The sequence below is a fragment of the Falco peregrinus genome, chromosome 8, assembly GCF_023634155.1.
Source record: "Falco peregrinus isolate bFalPer1 chromosome 8, bFalPer1.pri, whole genome shotgun sequence".
Taxonomy (NCBI): domain Eukaryota; kingdom Metazoa; phylum Chordata; class Aves; order Falconiformes; family Falconidae; genus Falco; species Falco peregrinus.
In genome coordinates, this window is record NC_073728.1 from 8,620,762 (window position 1) to 8,640,081 (window position 19,320).

Genomic DNA, 19,320 nt, shown 5'->3' on the forward strand with positions numbered 1-19,320 from the left:
TAGCAGATTGAAATGTTGGTGTTTTCATGTTCTGGTATGAGAAGTCATTTCCTCCACATGATATGTAAAATGCCTGCTTTGAGGAATACGCAAGCCTCACGTTAGATCAGGGCTGGTATGTCTCTCACAAGTCTCCTCCCCAAAATAAAAGAACTTGGCTTTTCCATCTGAAATAAATTAGGGTTTCATTTTTCCCAGTGCTATTCACTTGTTTAGGGTGTCTCCCATGAAACAACTGCCAGCAGCCAACACTCAGTTATGGATCGAAAGTTTCCTGACGGTCATTTTATGCTCTCCAGTGTTTCCTTTCATTACAGAAACTCTGTTGTTTGCAGATGTGATAGATAATCAAAAGTGCAAGGTTACTTCACCTTTATCACAGAGCACCATTAATTCATATTTAGTAAATCTCGGTGTTGAACAATGGTTACATGGATTGTAAGATAAAAGAAAAAGAAATGTCATGTTTCCTGTCATTCACTTAAAACTATAAGTGGTAGGTCTGTATTCTGCTTGACTAACTCTATAGAAAGACACTTCTGAAAAGCTGGAGTAGAAAGCTTGCTTGACAACAGTCACAGTTGCTGTTTGGAAAAAAAAAACAACCAAACCCAAAAAACCCCAAAACCCCCCAAACAAAAAATTAAAAAAAAAATCAACAGAAGTGTCTGATTATGGAGAGGAGGCAAACTTTTTCCCCTGCATGCAAGATGCTTTACCAAGGTGGACTATGTCTCAGTAGATTGAGAGCTGTGAATACAAGATACCACTTGCTTTCATGGCTTGTCTGCTATATGTACCACCATATATTGTAGTCTTAAAATAATCCAAATATGTTTACACCAGACTTTTTTTTTTTACCATGGTGAAAAATAAGCTGTTTTGGGGGGTGCAAATACCAATACTCAGCTTCCTCTTGTCAAGGAATTTTTCAGTATGTGTTGCTCTTGTGTTTTGCTTCAGCTTGGGTAACAGTAGATTCCCGCAAACGGGGCTGTAAAAGATTCCTTACCCTTTGATTCCTTGTGAAACTTGTTCCTGAACATATAAACAATTTCCCTTGCTGCAATTTGTGTCCGTTGCTGTGCACGTCTGGGAAAAGTCTGACTCGTTTCTCTGCATTATCCCACGAAGCCCATGAAAACAGTAGTTGGACCTCCTCTTACTCCAGCCTTCCCTTAGGCTGGAACAACTGGGTTTGCTCAGCTTACCTCACACACTCTAGCCCCCTTTACCTTCCCGGCTCTCCACTGGACCTGCTGGTTTGTCAGTGCCTGTCTTGTAACAGGCTAGCCCAACAGTGGACGCAGTTGTGGTCTCTTAATTATCCCCTGCTATTTGGCACTTAATTGCTTTGAGAAGTTGGCTATACTGTTGATGATATAGGCCAGAATTTGTCTGACTTTTTGCTCTATGGACACCCTGTTAAATTGTGTTCAGCTTGCTGTCGTTAAGAACACCCAGTCCTCCCCTGCAAAGCTGCTGCCTACTTGGTGGGCTACACCTTGGACCTCCTTGTGCTGTTGGATGGAGTTACTCCATCCCAGGTGTGTGTGTGGGACCGCTGGGTGTTGTAAAGAAGTAGCAACTGATGGCAGGACAAATGGAGCAGACAGCTGTGGCAGGGACTTGAGAGTTCCCAGAGACAGGGAAATCCAGACACATTTGGCATTGTCGAGGAAACAAAAAAAAAAAGAGGGATTCTAACAGCAGAGGTGAGAGCCTATGTAGATGGAGGACTGCTTCCAGCCTGGCTCTGAGAACCTACAGAATCTGAGTCGAAGTATTCAGCAGATTGACAAATTAGTGACTCTGCCACAGGGACAGAAGGTGGCAGGGAGAGGTGAAACAACTGAAGGGATTAGGGATGGAAACTGAACATAATTGATTTGAATGATGCTAAGACGTAGCTGGTGCTATGTCGATATAAGTCTGCACAGAAATGAGCATGCAGATGATACGTTCCTTTAGAGATACTCTGTGGTATTTGCTCGGTGGTGAAAGGAGGAGAGTTTGAAGCAGTACTGCTGTTGCAGTTGGAACAAGTCACCTTTTGATAAGCAAGTGCCTGGACAGTCCTTATTTCATGTGATTGACTGCAAGCTACTTCGATCCTGGTAACTCATGAAGGTTCACCCAAGTGTTGTTGCTGCTTCTGTGACAGCTATGGTAGAGAAGTAAGCTTGGACTGCTCACTGTAATTTTGGGGGAGGTGTTGGCTAATGTTCCCGTTTGGTCTTGATGTGGAAAAAGGTAAATTTTTCTATACCTATATTTAGACTTTACCTAATGTATGTATATATACTTGCATATATAATGTATACAGATATGCAAACAATTTTATGTATGTGCCAGTTAGTGTACATATTATATGGATGCATGTATACAAAAAAAAAAATCTTAATATCTTCAGCTGGAACCTTCTATAGGAGTGAAAAGGCTGCCTTTCTCCTGTGTTTTTAAAGGCCTTGTGCTCTAGCAGAGTCTAAATGATGGCAAGGGTGGTCTGTGCTGTGCCTGCAGCCAGCCGTGTGCTTTGCAATTGATGAGGGCAGAGAAACCCAGAAGGGTGAAATGTGCAGAGCGGAAGCAGGAGAGGGAGGGTTAGCTCAGCCTAACGGCACTAGCTTGTGTCGGGGGGGGGTGTGCCAGACCCAGTGTTAGTGTTATGGCATCAAGGGTGCGTGGTCCCAGCACCAGTTGCTTTTCCTTAGGCGCTGCTCTGACCAGCAAGGAGTGGGGTCCTTGGGGATTGCTTTAGTTTTAATGGTGAAACCAGTCCTTTCTGGGGTTGGTGGCACCTGTCACAAAGCCTGCTATAATACTGGATTTAATAACATACATCTGATAAATCCTAGGGAAAGCCAATTTGAATTCAGTCCTTTAGTAGGCCTCTGGCACTGGAAAAATATTGTATTTGGCTTTTTCTAGTGTACACGGTGTGCTTTTTCTTTCTATGAGTATTTCGTCTGGAAATGTTTACCGGCTTCCTTCCTTAGCAGAAATGCTGAGGACTTAGAATGTGGAAGAAATTCTGCCAGGATAGTCTTTCTTTCTTTTTTTTTTTTCTTTTTTTTCTGAAGAGGATTTGGGAAATGTTCTTCACAGCTCATATGCCTTCTTTAATTTCCAGACTTCTCATACATTTCTGTTAATGTAATCCTGAACCAGGATCCCCTCTTTTGAAAAGCTTGCTGATAGGTAAACAGAGAGCAGTAGAGGGGAGAGCTGTTTTAGAACAGCCCCAGAGAGGAAATTTTTGACCACCCCCAGCCTAGCATCTGATTAAATGCTGCGTGGCAAACATTCCTGACTGATGTGCATATAAACAAAGAACAGAATTTTCTTTATCTATGATGCTTTTAACATTCAAGGTAATGCAAAGCTTGCACAAATGTTAATGTGAAAAATATGGCTACTATGAGTGATTTCTCAAGGGGCATTAAATTCTCTGCAGTGGTGCACACACTGGCTGTCAGCAAGTGGTTTTGAAAACTCAAAAGCAGGGAGGGAGTTTCAAATTAGGCTGGCCATCCTTTGGACCTTGGGCAGCTTTGGTCTCGCACGATTAGTGTGTATGTTCCTTGGTATGGAGGAACTACAAGTCCCTATTTGTTCCACCAAAGATATGATTAACTGAACCAGCTTTGTAGAGAAGTACACGAAGCACAGTACCTTGAGAACCTTGTGAAGCATCATTTGCAAGCCACTCTTGCCTGGATACTTCCTGGCAATGTTGGAAGCAGATAAGTTGAAGAGGTTGGCTCCTGTTTCAGTGCAGATGGCATGGACCAACATTTTCTTTCCAACCCCAGCGGGTCCAGCTAGTAATAAGGCTTTCACCAAAGGAGCCTTCTCGTGGACTGTCTGGGAACCTGTAAAAAGTCATGTGGCACTATTATTGCTTTCATTTAAGTCTGCTATAAAGGTTACAGAATGATTCTTCCTTCTTTTTTCTTCACTGTAAATAATATATGTGAATTAATCGTTTCCTTAATATGGCACAAGTGCTCTTGAGTTCCATACTGTAAAACCAGAGGTATGCCCCTGGCACGTTTGAGTTAACATCCCTGTCTGCAGCAAAACTCAGCCACCTTTATTTGTACCTTCTGCTGGGCAAACTTCAACTCCACACCTAGGTGAGCTGAAAGAATGGTAATTCCTTGGTAAATCTTTGAGGACTGATACGAGCTAAGCATCTCGAAGTAGAACTGCTGCTGGTGGCTGTGTGCACGGCTGAGCCTGGTGCCCTGCACAAGGACGCTTGCCTTCAGTCACGCAGCAGCTGTCAGCTCCCCCAGCTGTCAGTTACAGATGTACCTGTGGCTTCAGGTTTGGCATTAGCTGTCGGAGCAGGCTGTCACTTTCCGCCACTGGACAAGGGCATAGGCTCCTGCTGCATGTAAGGCTAGCAGAATGCCTTCCTCCTGCTGTCTGAAATGACAACTTCCAGCTTCCCCATCTTTAAAGAAAACAAACTAATGGGACTATCTGTTGGAGCTGTTTGTCAGTGATTTTGAAAGCAGATGTTACCAGATGTTTTGTTTTCTCTCCTTTAACCTCTGCCTACCCTTCCCTTTTTGGGGTAATTTTTCCTCTTAAATGTTATTGTTTTTCAGTGAGCAGTGAAGACTCTGGCTGTCTGTCACTCAGGCTAGCTGTACACCAAAATCCTCCGCTGCTGATATTCTCTCCAAGCCCAGCTGCCAAGTGTGGTTTTAGCTCATCTGCGGAGGAGCTGGTGTCGTTCCCCAGTCCTGAACATGGCAGCTGCACGTTGCAGAGCAGGTATGAGATATCTGCTAGCAGGAGGAGGATCCTATTCTGTTCGCTTCATTTTATTCAGGTGAGCAAATGCCAGGGTTGCTATGCTTCGCTTGCTCTGCCAGCAGCAATGACTGCTCAGCATTTCTAAATCTGTCTCGATGGCTGCTCCAGGTAAATTCATTCTGGGCTGCAAGAAATATGATCCATCACCTGGGAAAGCCTAGCAGAAACGCCTGCGTTGTGAAAACAGAACCACACACAGATTCAGGTGGTTGATGGTGATAGAACTTGTCTTCCCTGCAGCTCTGTCACTGTATGAATTAGGTACAGGTGAAGCTCCAGAGGTGGAAGTAGCAGGAAATGTCAAACGCTTTATCCGTATCCGCTGCTAAGTGCAGTAACATCACTGCCTCAATGCCTGAAAATGTCTTGTGTCAGTAGTGGTAGCTGTTAGGAAGCCAGACTTGAAAATCTGTGAGAGCATCCTGTTACTTCTGACGGTCTCAGAGACCAGTGTCTACCAGCCTATGGGACCAGCTGGGGGAAACTGGCCCTGAAGGTGACAGGCTGCTGAGGTGCCTGTGGCTTAGCCTGGAAAAGTTCTCTGATTTAAGGGGACAGCTAGGTAAGAATGGTATTTAAAAACAAATCTAATCAGGCTGCCTACCTGTGTCCTAATGGTTTAATGTCCCAAATAAATGACAATGAACCGAGTGTGAAGATGAATGCCATTATTTCAGCACTGTGCAGGATGTAGTGAAGTTGTCAGCCACCCAGGCTTTATTAATATTTGGTCGTTCCATACCAATTTATTACTATTACACATAGATTTATTATGAGGGGAGCAGCAGACTCCTCTGTGGTTAAAGATGAAGTATATCTTCTACTATTATTTCTCCTTTCAGCTGCTTATAATTTCCTCGATGCCATTTAAGCTGGAGCTTTCCTTACCATCAGGTGACTATTTTGAGAAAAACTTTCACTCCTATGCATACACAATAACATAATGATTAACTGTTTTGAGACCAATTAAGTAAAATAAGTAAATTAAGTAAACCAATTAAGTAAAAATAATGTATTACCCAAAAGGTGAAACTGTTCCTGTGCCTTTTTTGTGGTTCGTGTAATATTTCTTTTTTTACTCAAAGGCATTTTTCAAACTGCTACTGCAAATGCTTTTTGTTTGTTCAGCTAGTCAAGGGTCTCTTCTCCCTAGAATTTTTGCCAATTGTATAAATGGCAGAAAATTTATGGGTCCTCTTTCCCCCTGCCTTGGGGGTGTGTCTTGGGGCTCAATTTCACTGGATTAGGTGGTATTAAAACGTAACTTTGGAGGAGCTATCCAATATGTGAAATATCCCTGCCTGCACTGACTGCAACGTGGTAACTGCTGAGCTTTCTCAGGTGATTGTGGGCAGACTTGCAATCCTCTGGTGAGGGTTTATCCAAAACTACCTTGAGCGTGGTTTAGATGGGAAGAGCCCCATCTAGGCTGAAGGCAGGGGTGCTGCTAGCATCCTCTTTGATAACCTGACTGCAGACTGAGCTATAGGGCAGCAGGAGCACTCTTCTCCACCCAAAACCTGAACGCAGCAGACTTGTGCATGAGCACACTGAGCTCTCTACAGTGTATCGAGCCTGCTTTGGGGACAGAGGAGGCAGGAGGTGCACGGAGAGAGCCACAGAGTGTGTACGTACAGAGCAGCCTGAGCACCGGTCTTTCTGGAAGGCTCGCAAAGGGGAGGAAAAAGCAGCAGCTCTGTGTCAGCTTTGCTCCATTTGCCAGAGAGGGAGGCTGGGAGCTGTCAGCTATTTTGCCCTGTAAAGGGGATCAGCAGACAACGACAGAGCCTGGGGGAGCATGTGCCTAGTTAAAATCTCCCCCAAATCCAATCAGGAATGGAAAAGGATGCAAGCGAAGTATGAGTAGAGGCCCTCGAGACAGGCATTTCTTGCAATCACCACAGTTTGGCTCAATGCCATTCCCAAGTAAAATATGGGATAGATTTTTACATTAAAAGCAAACAACCCGACCCAGCACAGCCTTGTTAGATATTGGTTAAGTCTGGCATTAAAGCTGCAAGGGCGTTTAAAAATGTTCTCTCTGATGTACAAAATGTATTCAGACTAATTCCTTAAACGATTGCATTGTTTAGTACTGAGTAACATTAGCCAGCTTGTAAAAGGTAAATTGCAACCTTAGCCCTTCCCTTAACTTGATTAATTTTGATCACTGGAGCTTGTTTTAGCTATTATCTTTCCCAAGTGATTTCCTTTTATGTGCTGCCATTCACAAACTGTTAACATGCAAACAGAGATGGTATGGAAACGCAATACCTGACAATAGTATGTGCAAGCTCCTTTATGCACTATTAAAATGATATGGTCTTCACTCAGAAGACTTAATTGAAAAACAATTATACTGCAAAATGCTTTAGATTACGATTAATCAAGCCCTGTCAAAGCCAGTAAAAGCACATGTTACTGACAGGAAGCAAAGCCATCGTATTCTGCCCTCTAGTAATTTTTGCTGTGCTCTTACCTAATGGCAATATTCCATACAGCGCTATTAGCTGTCTGACATCTGCGAGAGAGGGCATTGGCTCTATATCTACCTGACGAAGTGTGGTCCCCAGGTAGCTGTACTCGCCTGTAGGGAGGAAGCGTAGGCTTAATAAATGTGACACGGCATTGTTATAAAATGCATAACTCAAATACTGAAAAACTACCATAGAATACCAATATTACATGCTCTCCGCAAACCCAGTACTGTCAAGGGACAGGGACTCAAGCGGGGCAATATTGTTGTGGAATGTGGCCCTGAGAAATCTGAAAGGTGAACTGCAAAGGAAAATGAAGTTAAACACGTTGTGGGCTTTCCCCTCCAGACGGCAGAAGGCGTTCAGCAGAGCAGTCTGTCTCCAGTAACCTTTTAAAGAAACTTTGTGGAGAAGAATCATTAGTAGCACCATAAATCACGCTGCTGGCAAAGGATTTCTAGATTTGGGATTTTGCAGGGCTGGAATCCCAGTGAATGATGCTCTATCAGAAGAATTTCAAAAAGGGGGGAAAAGAGATTTTAACAACCTTTCCCCTGGCTGCATCACATCTCAGCTTCTTGCTATGTTAAGACGTTTGCGTCAGCTAATTTTGGGGGGGGTCTTTGCTTTGCAGTTTGCTCCTTCGTGCAAAAAGCTTCCACAAAACAACTCAAGAAAACAAAAAATCCCTGACACGAACTGACACAATCTAATCTTGTCTTAGCTCTTGTTGCAGAGCCATAATCACATTGCCTGCCCTGTCAAAGTCCGTGCACTAGGCGTGCTGGAGAAGAAAGAACCAGAAGGATGGGCCACAAGCTGGAAAACTAGTTGTGATGATGTAGTCAACGATTATTTTTTAGCATAAACTACATGCTGTTATGGTGAATACTATTGAAAAATAATAGTATATTATGTTTTATTGGAGAGAAAAAAGGGAAAGCAGTAAAGATCTCTGGAGCAGAGGTAAATTAGCAATGGTTAAGAGAGAAAGTGGTGTTGTGATGTGGGGGCAAAAAGACAGACAAGCTCTCATGCAACTGCCCCCTCCCCTCTGAAGGATAAAATTCATTTCAGGTTTTATCTTTTATTTAAGGAGAAATCAAAAGAACTGGATAGGAATTAATCTTCACAGATTTAATTAGAAGGCATCAAAGGGTTTAATTGCAACTGAACATAAATCACAGTGGATATTCTCTGACTAATTTAGATAAGGTCACCAAGAAAATTAGTTCAGTGATGTCGGTTTGTCATAGAGGGGGGACGTTTCAGTGCCTTTACTCGCTGTGTAGCACAATTCCACTCTTTGTCCTTTTCCCAGGAACTGGGAGTAAGTGACCTTCCTTAGGCTTCAGCCCTGTAAGAGCTGAGCAGATGAGCACTTGTTTTTCTGCAGGCTTTGACTGTGTCCTTGGACCCTTGAAGGGAATTTTTGTGGATTAAAAAAAAAAAAAACCAAAACCCAACAAAAGGTTAGGTCCAGATCCTAGGCCAGCTTTAAATACCTACTGTATCTTGTTTGGCAGCCCAAGAAGCATGATGGTTCTGAGTGGGAAAGAGCTGGCCTTGACAGTCTGGGCCACTGCCTGGTCTGTATGGGCCAGCAATCCGTGCTGGGACCTGCCGGTGACCTGGCAGGGGTGTAGGCAGCCAGGTGTGTATTGCCAGGCTCTGCATTTCTGTGCCCAGCATCTTCTGCTGCTGGGAAGTGAGTATTGCTGGTGCAGCTTGGAGCAGCCCTGGTGTGGCTCTGTGCTGCAGAGGAGTCAAGGCTTCAAACCTTGGGTCAAGGGAAGATGGCCCAAAGCCATCTCAGCCTGTTTGCAAGTTTGATGTTACCAGCTGTTAACTATTAGCCACTGGCTAATGTGTGCTTTAAAAGCATCTGTGCTGTGGAATGTCTGTGGGACAAAAGTGACCTTGATGGTACTGGCTGGGTAAATGAAGGAATAATGAAAATCTTCCATTACCTCATGATTTTTTGAGCATAAAATTAGTGGAATACTTGTTAATTCAGTCTTCAACAGAGTGGGAAGAGACTCTGAAGGCAGTAACTGGTGCACCTAAGAGTTTATATAAATGTGGCATTTAGAGGTCATGTACAAGAATCCAGCTTTTCTGGCTTGGATACATACTGCACCAACAGTCGGTGGCATTGTGGCCTCTGGATGTCTGCAAATTCAAACGGTGGAGGCCTTTGAAACAACTGAATCTTGAGGGTTTTGCTGCTAAGGTTGCTGGGGTTTTACTGTATGTCACCAAATGCTTTTGGAGGTGGTGGCAGACCCCTGTGGAGCCTGCAAGTGGGGTGAGTTTGGGGTTTTTTAATGTGTAGAGCATGGGCAAGCGTGTCTGACTGCAGCTGCAGGCTAACAGGAACTAGGCGAGAGGACTGCCAAATGCAGAACTAGACAGACACATCCTACTCAAACCAAGGGCTGGCTATGCCTCAAAGCACTGCTCAAGTTCACGGGCGGTCAGGGAGGTGGAGGTAAGGGGGTGAGTCTTCTCTGCTGAATAAACAAATGCTAAAGGCATGACTTTTACTGTTCTCTGGGAAATATTCTAGGCTGATTATGACCCAGTGTCTGATAGACTTGCACTGCCTGGTCAGTGCTCCTTAAAGGATGTCCTGGTCCCACCTCAGGCTGACTTGTGATGTCCAGAAACATTCAAGGCTTCCAGGTGTTAGCGCTTGGAGCTAAGCGCCAGCTTTACAAACAGGCCCTGGTTTCGGTACCAGAAGTGGAAAGTACTAAGCACGCTGCAGAAACAGACTTTATTTGCATGTGTGGCTCTAGATATTCAATTTTGAAAGTCCTGAACGTGTAATTACTCTTGAACTTGCTCTTGACTGGAAATAGGGGTCAGCGAACACTGAATGGCTGGAGGTTTGGTTAGATTAAACACCATAGTAGCTGTAAAACATGTACTTTACCAACATAATCGGAGAGATTCACGGACTTGGCTTTTATTAGTAATCCTTCTTCCACTAGTTCCCTGTACAGAGAATCGATGGTCCTATGGACGAGAAAAATCATTCAGAAATTCTAGGGCATTTTAAGCAAAAGCTCAGTCCTTCAATAACTGAACTAGCTTAAGTGTTATTTATGTCTTCTCAGCTTTATAAATGTATTTTGCAGCTCAGAGGTAAAGGTGATTAGTGCCATCAATATGAAATCAATAAGTACAGCTTTCTGCGTTACAGCAAGGAATGTCTTTCACTGCCTCACACGGTGCGTGGCTCCCTCTCACATGGATTCCATTACCCATTGCCAGGTGATGCAAGATCAGTTATGACTTGTGTAATAGACTCATTCATTAATATCAATTACTGGGAAATTATTTTTAAATTATACAATAATAGCAATCCTAACACTACTATACCTATTCATTTAGCTCTCCAATTAGTAGTAATTAATTAATTCTTCTTGGAATTTATTCTGTTTGCAATAGACAGCCTCATCTCATCAGGAACATACTGGGAATGACTTGATCAGAGCAACCAGTGGCCTGCCTCCTGCAGTGCTAGGGTCGTGCTGGCCAAAGGACTGGGATAAAAATGTGCAGTGGAAATGGGTGTAATTTCTCCAGTGGAATGTTTTCTTCCTATCTCCATTAGTGGCTGGAAATAGTCCCCAGTAACTGAGGATTTAACATGCTTACGCTTCTACTGGGCTTTCTATCGGTGTGGATGTTCTCCACACTCTCTCTTTTGGAGTTCTATCCAAGTATTACTTTTAATGACATTCTTGGTTTGATGCTGCTTCAAGGATTACACAAAATGAATAAGCCTGTTGGATGTTCCTGTTGTGTAGTTCGGGGAAACAATACTGATTCAAATCTTTCTAGGTCCTTCACCATTTGCACTGTTCACATTCTCTTCCTTCAATACCCGAGCTTTTCTTGTCTTTGTCACCTGTCTTAAATGGGATATTCTGGTATGGCTACAGTAAAAAAATTTAATAGTGACTCTCAGTTGACTAATAAAACTACATGTATAACTTGAGGTCTGCAGCATTTTTCCATTTCAGCTGGGAAGTTTTATGTTTAAGCAGTGCTAGTGGCACAATTAATATAGGAGTAGTAATAAGCAAATACAAAATTTAATGCACCTTCAACAATGTTGATTTTGCCACTCTGACTCTTGCTTTTATTCTCGGTGGTTTTCATGTTGAGTATGCATCATAAAGCAAGCAGAAGGTAGAATGGGAGTAACCTGACAGTTCTGTTGGGAGCATGACTTTTACTTTTCCAGTCTTACTTTTACTGTGCAAGCTTAATGATGCATGCCCTGAGTTCTCCTCCAAGTAAGTGTGATATGATCAGTCTTTGTTGACTAAGGCCCCCTGTGCCCCTTCCACCATGCCAAAACAGAGAGGAACCTGAGCTTCTCTTGGTTATTTCTGAAATGCTTTCTCCTTCCCTGCTCAGCAGGGAAGAGCAAAGCATGGAGCCAAAATGCCACGTAAACTCTGATTTAAAAGCCAGCTATTAAAAAGCTTGTGTCTTAAATGGCTGTGTTTTATATTGAGTTTATATATAAAGCAGGTATGTGCAAAGGTAATTTTAATAGCACAGAATATATGCATTCTTGTTAGACTTTGGCATGCTGCTCTTGTAAGAGAGGTCATGTTCTGTTATAATCCCTGACACTTATTTTAAATATTTGCTTGGAGAGGTTTTTTTTAAAGTGGGTAAAGAGATCACTGACTGATAGTGTAGTGCTGGCACCCAAATGATCTAGTCCAGGTCTTGCCGTGCATGTCTTGTACAAAATGGATTTGTGGGGTGATTCCCATGTGCTTCCCCCCGCAGTGATTGAGCGTGATTCTTGTCATGCTGTTCTCCAGCCCTGCTCTCTTGGGAGCTGGGTCTGCTCCGGCCCTGCACCACTGCTGGGTCAGCAGGTCCCAGTGGTGATTATCTCTGCGTAGGTGTTTGTTATGTGTACAGGTGAAAAATGGCTGGATTATCAGTGAATACATCATGAGCTTGCTAAAAATGTAATATCGAAAGAAGAAATCCTTTCAAATCCTCCAAATAAGGGTATTTAAAAGAGCAAGGGTACACAAGAAATTGCCAGGTCTGCCAGAACTCTTATTGATAGATAAGACTGATTTACGATATGTACGTTATACCTCAGGCATGAAGGGTGATTTATAGGGTACAGGGGCCTGTCTGCAGCCTCCCTTATCAGGCTTCAGCTGGGATGGAAAATCTGATAGTCAACAAAACTTTCAGGTGCTTCTGCACCTGCAGAAAGGATGGGAAAGAGGCAAACAGGGCCAATATCCTGCTAAATGTTACATGTGCCTATCTTTGCATACTGGAATTAACCTGACTAAAGTTAACAGAGACTGGCCCTAGTGGTGCCGTGCTGCAGAACGGGGATCCTTAATTTGTACGTGGTGTTGAAGATGGGAGGAAAAACAAGGTCTGTGCTGTGTGCTGTTAAAGCCGTGTTTTGTTGCCCTACTATCTGTGGTGCTGCGAAGCCATCAGTCGGGGGGGTGCAGTGAGAAGGTTGTAGTGATCACTGGGAATGCAAAACAGGTTTTGGATAAAATGTATGTGCTGCGAGTTTGTAAAAGACTTTTTTTTATCATCTAAGCTTTTTATGGATATCTATAGTTCTTAGCAAAGAGGTTTTATGTCTTGTAGGGCTCCTGATCCTGGTAAGAGTAGCAGCATTGAGATGCTCCTTGTTTAATCAAAACCTAAAAGGGTTAATAACATAACTAATGCAAAAAGAACGCTGTCTCATTGAATATTGGGTAAGCAGGTCCTTTCTTTACCTGTCAGGAGTTAGATCTTCTTCCATCTCTGTTATCTTTTTCCTCGTGGTTGTCTTTTTTTTCTAAGGACCATAAAAACAGGCAGGAATTAGTGATCTGAGCACAGAGATACATATATATCTATATATATGAATGTATTGAAGTATAAAGTGAGGGCCAGAACAGCAAGCATTTCAATGTTTGTGTGGACATTGTTCCTGAAGGAATCCAAAGGGAGAAATCTTATCTTTGAATGTCCTGAGGGAAAGGGAGTCTTGCTCCCATCTCTAAAAGCACAGGAGATGTTCCGGTTTGTAAGTACCTCACCAAGGCATGGGAGAGGTGAAGCACCCCTGGGCTGAGAAGCTGTGTCCAACCTACAAGTCTCATGCAGATCCTGTGGCAAGTGCTCTTGAACTGGACTCTGCGTGAAGTGACCTGGTGGCTGCTGCTTCTTTCTAGAATGCAGCTGCTCAGGAGTCTGCATACCTGACTGGGACAGTTGCACACAAACCCCCCCACACCTCCCCCGAGTGCCCAAGAGCACCGTACTTTAAAGCGATTGGCCCCGCTCCTCCCAGGGAAGGGTGCATCCAATAGAATTCCAGGGTTATGTGCTCCAAGAGAAAACTTGGGCCTCTCCTTCCTTTTGGAGCATGACTGTGGTTGAGGGGATGTGGCCCTTACCCAAGAAAGAAGCAGGAAGGAAAAGGGTGTGGGGTCCAAGTGACTGCTCCAGAGACTGTTCATGCTTCCCTCCCCACCCTCTATTTGGGATAAAATATATAAGCAGCTTCCCTGAGGGTCATGCAGGGTGCTCATAGCCGGACCAGGACCTGAACCCCATGCTCCGGAGCCTGCAGCTAGCCTCCTAACCATTAGGTATCTATCCTTCTGCCTCCTCTTTCCTAATGCCTTGGGGAAGAAGTCTGAAGAGGTCAGAAAAACGCAACCTGCTCTTCTCTGGGTATTTTTATCACACTTTCACTATGGGAAGATTTTGGCTTGTGTGGCTAGTTTTCTTACGTACTGTGAAAAAACAATGGAAAACATAGATAAGAAAGATGTGAATCAGTAAAGTCAGGGCTCTCCATTAGCGGCAACTCACAAGCCATACATACGGTTAGGGATAATTAGTAGTGCAGAGGGCATCATTATCCATATTGGTGCCCACCACTGGTGTCCATAATTCAGTCCTGCAAAGCACTTTAGAATTACTTCAGTGCAACTATTTACACAGGGACATTTGTGCACCGTAGGTTTTTTCAATGGCTTAAATCTAAGCATGTGCTTAAATGCTTAGTTGATCAAGACAGTTTACTATTTCCAAAAGTTTAGGTTCACTTTCCTGGGAATACAGTTGTTTATCTTTTTAATAGTTAATATTTCTACAGAGCTCTAGAGGCTATGTTGTTGAGTTTAAAAATGTTAAATCATCTGGAAAACACTGTGGGTTGTTTTATTTCTTTTTTCCTAGAATGGATCAGCAGTGTTTGGAAATGTATCAATTTTAAGTTTTCAATGACAGTTGCAATGTTGATCACATGTTACTATTTTCAATGCAAGAAAGATAATCTACATGAAAATGTAAACTAAACCCAGAACTATATGGATAAGTTAACTGGAAAGAGGTGATGTTTTGAAGTTTTGGATTAAGTAGTGCAAACAATTCTGTTTCTGCAAAATTACACCTCAGGTTTCTTTACATAAACAAGCTTGGCAGCAAATACGTGTTAGAATGTGCCAGTGGGGTTTTCTTTTAAAGAGGAGGAATGGGAAGAACAAAGCATGTGCCATGCTGTTTTAACAACTGAGGACACATTGAGAATGTCAGTGGTTTATTTCTGCTGTTCCTCCAGCTTTGCCTTTATCCTTTCTTCCAACAAGCTAGAAATTACATGTCATGGGGTCTGACTGGGAAGAAAAGTTCATTCCTACCTATGTAAAGATGCTAAGCATATGTTGAATTTATTGGCCAACTGGTACTGTTCTCAAGGCAGCTTCACCAATAAAGTAACTCGAGAGCAAAACAAAAATGAACTGTGGGGGGAAAATGTGTTTTCCTAATTAACATCAGCATTTATGGGAAATTTGGCAAACACTGAGATGCAATAAGGGGAAATATGAATTGTAGACAATGGCTTCTCTCCAAAATGTCTTATTTGGAACTGCTTGTATTTAGGAAATGATAATGTTTAATGAATGTGAACATGCTCATCATTTGTAATGGAAATCTCCTTGTTTCTATCTCTGAATTTTCAGTCTAGCTTCTGTGTAGCCATCCATTTACTTGGTTATTTTCTGCTTTGATAAGTCACATGCAGTAAACGGCATTAGTTATTAGCTGGCAGATGACAGAAGACTCTTCTGTGCTCAGTGTGGTATCTTGTCTTACTGTGTGGGCTCAGGAAAATGTTTTAAGTAGCTCAGAGGTTGCTATGAGCAAACATGGACCTGATTTCAGACCAGATTCCAGAGCAGAGTGTGTCTGGCACCAGAAGAGGGAAAGCAGCCAAAACGTCTCATTGAGGGAACTGTTCTGTGTCGGAACTGCAGGATCTGTGTCACCCTTTGGCTGTCACCGTGCAAGTCCTGCAGCCATCAGCTGTCTGCAGCTACTGCCACTAAGCATGTGGAAAAGTAACGAGAGGAAAGTACTCCTGTGGCTGAAGGGAAATGACAGTGTATAAACAGCAGCCTATGAAGCATTTGAGTGGATTCCTTGGATCACGTATGATGCTTGGATGGGAGGCTGAGCAAGTGCAGATTTGCACAGTGTGTGCGTCTGCTCTGGGTTGAGAAGTCTTTTCTGGCAATGCCAAGATATACAGAGCAGCTTCTGATATTTTACTGAAAAAGTCCTTAGATAAAGATGTTCCCGCTGATTGCTAAACTCTTGCTAAATGAGGAGCTCTGATCTGTAATCCCTACTGGCTTTAGCTGCAGCCTCCACAGCTGTCTGTCAGCTCCGGGTGCTGATCTCCATCGGCCACAGAAAAGCCAACAGAGGTTGTGAATTGCTGTCCTTAAATCCAGTCTTTCCTCAGTTCTGACCCAGCCTGTCTTCAGGCCTTATTCCCTATGGCTTTGCTTTTGATAGACTTCGATAGTCATTAGACTGACATCAATATTCTGTCACAGCTATGGTTAACCTCTTGTGGTTTTCTTTGCTTCTGCCCTGCTGCATAAAAAAGGGACATCCAAAGCTGTGCTGAGATGCTAGCAAGGCCTGTTTCAGAAGTAACTTTTACATGCTTAAGTTCCAATGTCCCCTCTTTGTTTTTTGCTGAATTTTGGCCATGCCTTTGTGTATGTGCGGGTGTGTTCATTTGCAACGGGTCACTTTACCTGCAGTTGGATCAGAAACAAATCCTTGGGGGAGCAGAGCAGGAAAAGCAGCACAATAGGCTTGATAAAAAGCATTCTGATAAGCACTTAAATGTAACTTCCAGGTCAGTAACTGCAGAGAGCTGATCTGTCAGCTCTTATGCTGGGTGGAAAACCAGTTTAAAGAAGCTAGGTCTGTGCTGGTTTACTTGGCTGCAAATTCCCAAGAGAGATGCCCTTGGCTGCCAAGCCCTCTGGGTACATGGCATCCATCTAGAAGAAATACTTGTAAAGCTGGTGGGTTGTGTTGAGCCACCCAAATCAGAAGCTTGAGCTGTCAGCAGAAAGGGGTGGGACTCAGGACAACAACATTCCCATAAAGTTTGTGCTGGCATAGATGCCACCAACATTTTAGAAGGCAAATGCTTTGGAAAGTGCTAGCCTTTTCCCTTTCGTTTCAGGTGTCTTATAACAGGCTCCTTTAGGCTGGGTGGGGACTTAGACCTTCTGAAACCTCTTTGCCAGCCTTCCCAGACATCAGTGCCATATCCTACACTAGGAGGCAATCTGCCTTCGGATCTTTCCTCAGCCTGCTTTTACACAGGTGCTTACAATCCCAGCTTGCTGATCCATGGCTGAGATGATGACAAGCTGCCACTGTGCTTAGTGAAGAAAAATGCAATTTGCAGCAGAGCTGAACCGCATTCCTTTCTGTTGTCTCCCCTGCTCCTCTCCTGTGACAGTCATCAGATCAGGAGCTATCTGGAGCAATCGAGAGTCCAGCACAGTGTATCTTTTAATGAAGACGCTTGTGCTCTATAGCCTAACAATGCTGGACCATAAGGACAAATAACAGCAGGATGGTCTGTGGGGTGAGATGCTTCCAACATGGATAGAGGCATTGGATCTGTGCCTCGAATGATCACAGTGTGGCTTGTTGCAGTTTAGATGCACTCTAATTAGTTTAGGTATTTCCAGACCATCCTACTGGTCTGGAGACCCACTTGCAGTGAGAAGAGCAATTTGCCTTCCATCCTGACCCCCAAGATGATTCTTCCACAAAGGTGGCAAATGGGCTTTTTATCTTCAAGGGCAATAAGAGCAATTCCTGGCAGGGTTAAGTGTCAGCTTTCAGCAGTAAGTGGTATTTGAAGGTTTGGGAGTTGGTGATAAAGTTCAGCCTAGGAAGTACAGCACACGGATATAAAGGAGTGGCCTACCGATATGCTTGGAGCTGTTAAATTTTGTTTATCTAAGACCTGAGCCATCTGAAACGCAGACCAGAAGGGAGCAGTTGGCTTCCTTATGCTTTCCCTTTGGAGTCTAATTCTAAAATGCCCTTGCTGAATTCCCCGCGAAAGGGACTGCCAAACAGGATTTCAAACTCAAATTATTCCCTGTGGGTCAGGCAGATATTTCTGAAATGCACTAGACAGAATTTCTTAGAGTTGTAAACTACATCCTAAGGTGCCCTTGAAAAGGCAGAGGACATTACCCCTGGGCAGGGACTATCCCCTGACAACAGAAAAGACCCTGGCTCTGTGCTGTCTGCCTGCAAAGAAAGTAGAAGAGATCTGCCCTGGCAGCAGAAGGGATGGCCAAATGTGGCACCGAATTTGGAGTAGCTGCCCTAGCCAGAAAATTCTGCTTGTAAGGGTTCACTTAAAGAAATCACCCTTACTGCCTGTTCCCCATTGACAGAGTGCAGGAAAAAGGTTGATTTCTCTGAAAAATGTTGAATCCTCCTGGGAATGCTGATCTTTGCAGAATATCCCTCTTTGGGGGAAAAAAAAATAAATGTTTTGCATCCTGCTTCGTATGTGTTCCTGGCTACAATAAGAATCCAAACCCACTGTTATTTCATGTTGCATAGTTGCAGGGGAGACATATGGGACCTAGGATGTGGTAACACACACCTTTAAAAACCAGAGGATTTTTGCTGAATAACAAATTATTAATAAGCTGCTTCCAAAACTTTCCAGCTCATATTATTCTTGTTATATAGGCCAGATTTTCATAAAGCAGTTCTGAAGTCTGTGTACACAGGTATGCATACACTCTGCTGGTTTACGGACCGAGATATTTATGGAAATGCTAATTAGAAAAATGCCGACTGGATATTTCAAATGGTTTTGTGCAGGGAAGATGTGTTTTGATTAAAACTGGATACCTCCTTCCATTCCCCACCTCTAAAATAAAACTGTTGGTGTGGTGTGTTTGTGTTCCACACCCCCACCCACCCCCCCCCCCCCCCCCCACCCCCCCACCCCCCCCCCCCCCCCCCCCCCCCCCGATAAAATCTTTCGGGAACTTGTATTATTTAATTAGTACTTCTTTCCTGCTTCCCCCACTTCGTTCTCTCAGCCTACTGGCACAACTGTGTGTGTGTTAAATAACCTCCCTCCACCCAAAGCCATTCCAACACTATATTAAAGGAAAAATAAAACCAAACCAACCCCTAACATAAAGCTTTACAATTTCAGTGTGACATTTTGAAGCAGTTTTGACCAGCTGATCTAAATGCATCTGCCTATGACAACTTTGGGAAGATTGTTGCCATATTTTGTCTGCATGCCTTAAGCCTCCCTATTTTTGAAACAGATTGAGGAATCCAATGGGTATCAGTTTTCAGTCGCTCCAGTCTTGCATTATTAAACTGCCCCTGGATGTTTGTTGGGTGAAAGAGCATTTTTAAAGATAATTTGAGTAGAAGTTCAGCAACAGCAAGTATTTGCATGTTAAAAGGATTATAGAAATAAAATAAAACATGAGACTAGGTTTGGCTATTTGCCCTGAGGATTTTAAGTGGACCTGCTGATTGAATGGTAGGGTCTGTAAGCTTTGAGTTATTTTGCACTGACATGATCTATAGTTTAAATGCTTGGGTAAGGAATTCAGGGAACCACAAG

General features: G+C 43.3%; 1 protein-coding gene across 1 annotated transcript in view; it reads right to left on the reverse strand.

Moving 5' to 3' along the window:
* Positions 1-19,320, reverse strand: part of IQCA1 (IQ motif containing with AAA domain 1) — a 112,493-nt gene that overhangs the window by 18,088 nt on the left and 75,085 nt on the right. The window contains exons 12-15 of the mRNA XM_055813204.1: positions 13,106-13,167; positions 10,246-10,328; positions 7,310-7,417; positions 3,676-3,875 (exon numbers count right to left, since the gene is read on the reverse strand). Coding sequence (XP_055669179.1) covers positions 3,676-3,875; positions 7,310-7,417; positions 10,246-10,328; positions 13,106-13,167 — 453 coding nt within the window. The remainder of the gene's footprint in view (positions 1-3,675; positions 3,876-7,309; positions 7,418-10,245; positions 10,329-13,105; positions 13,168-19,320) is intronic.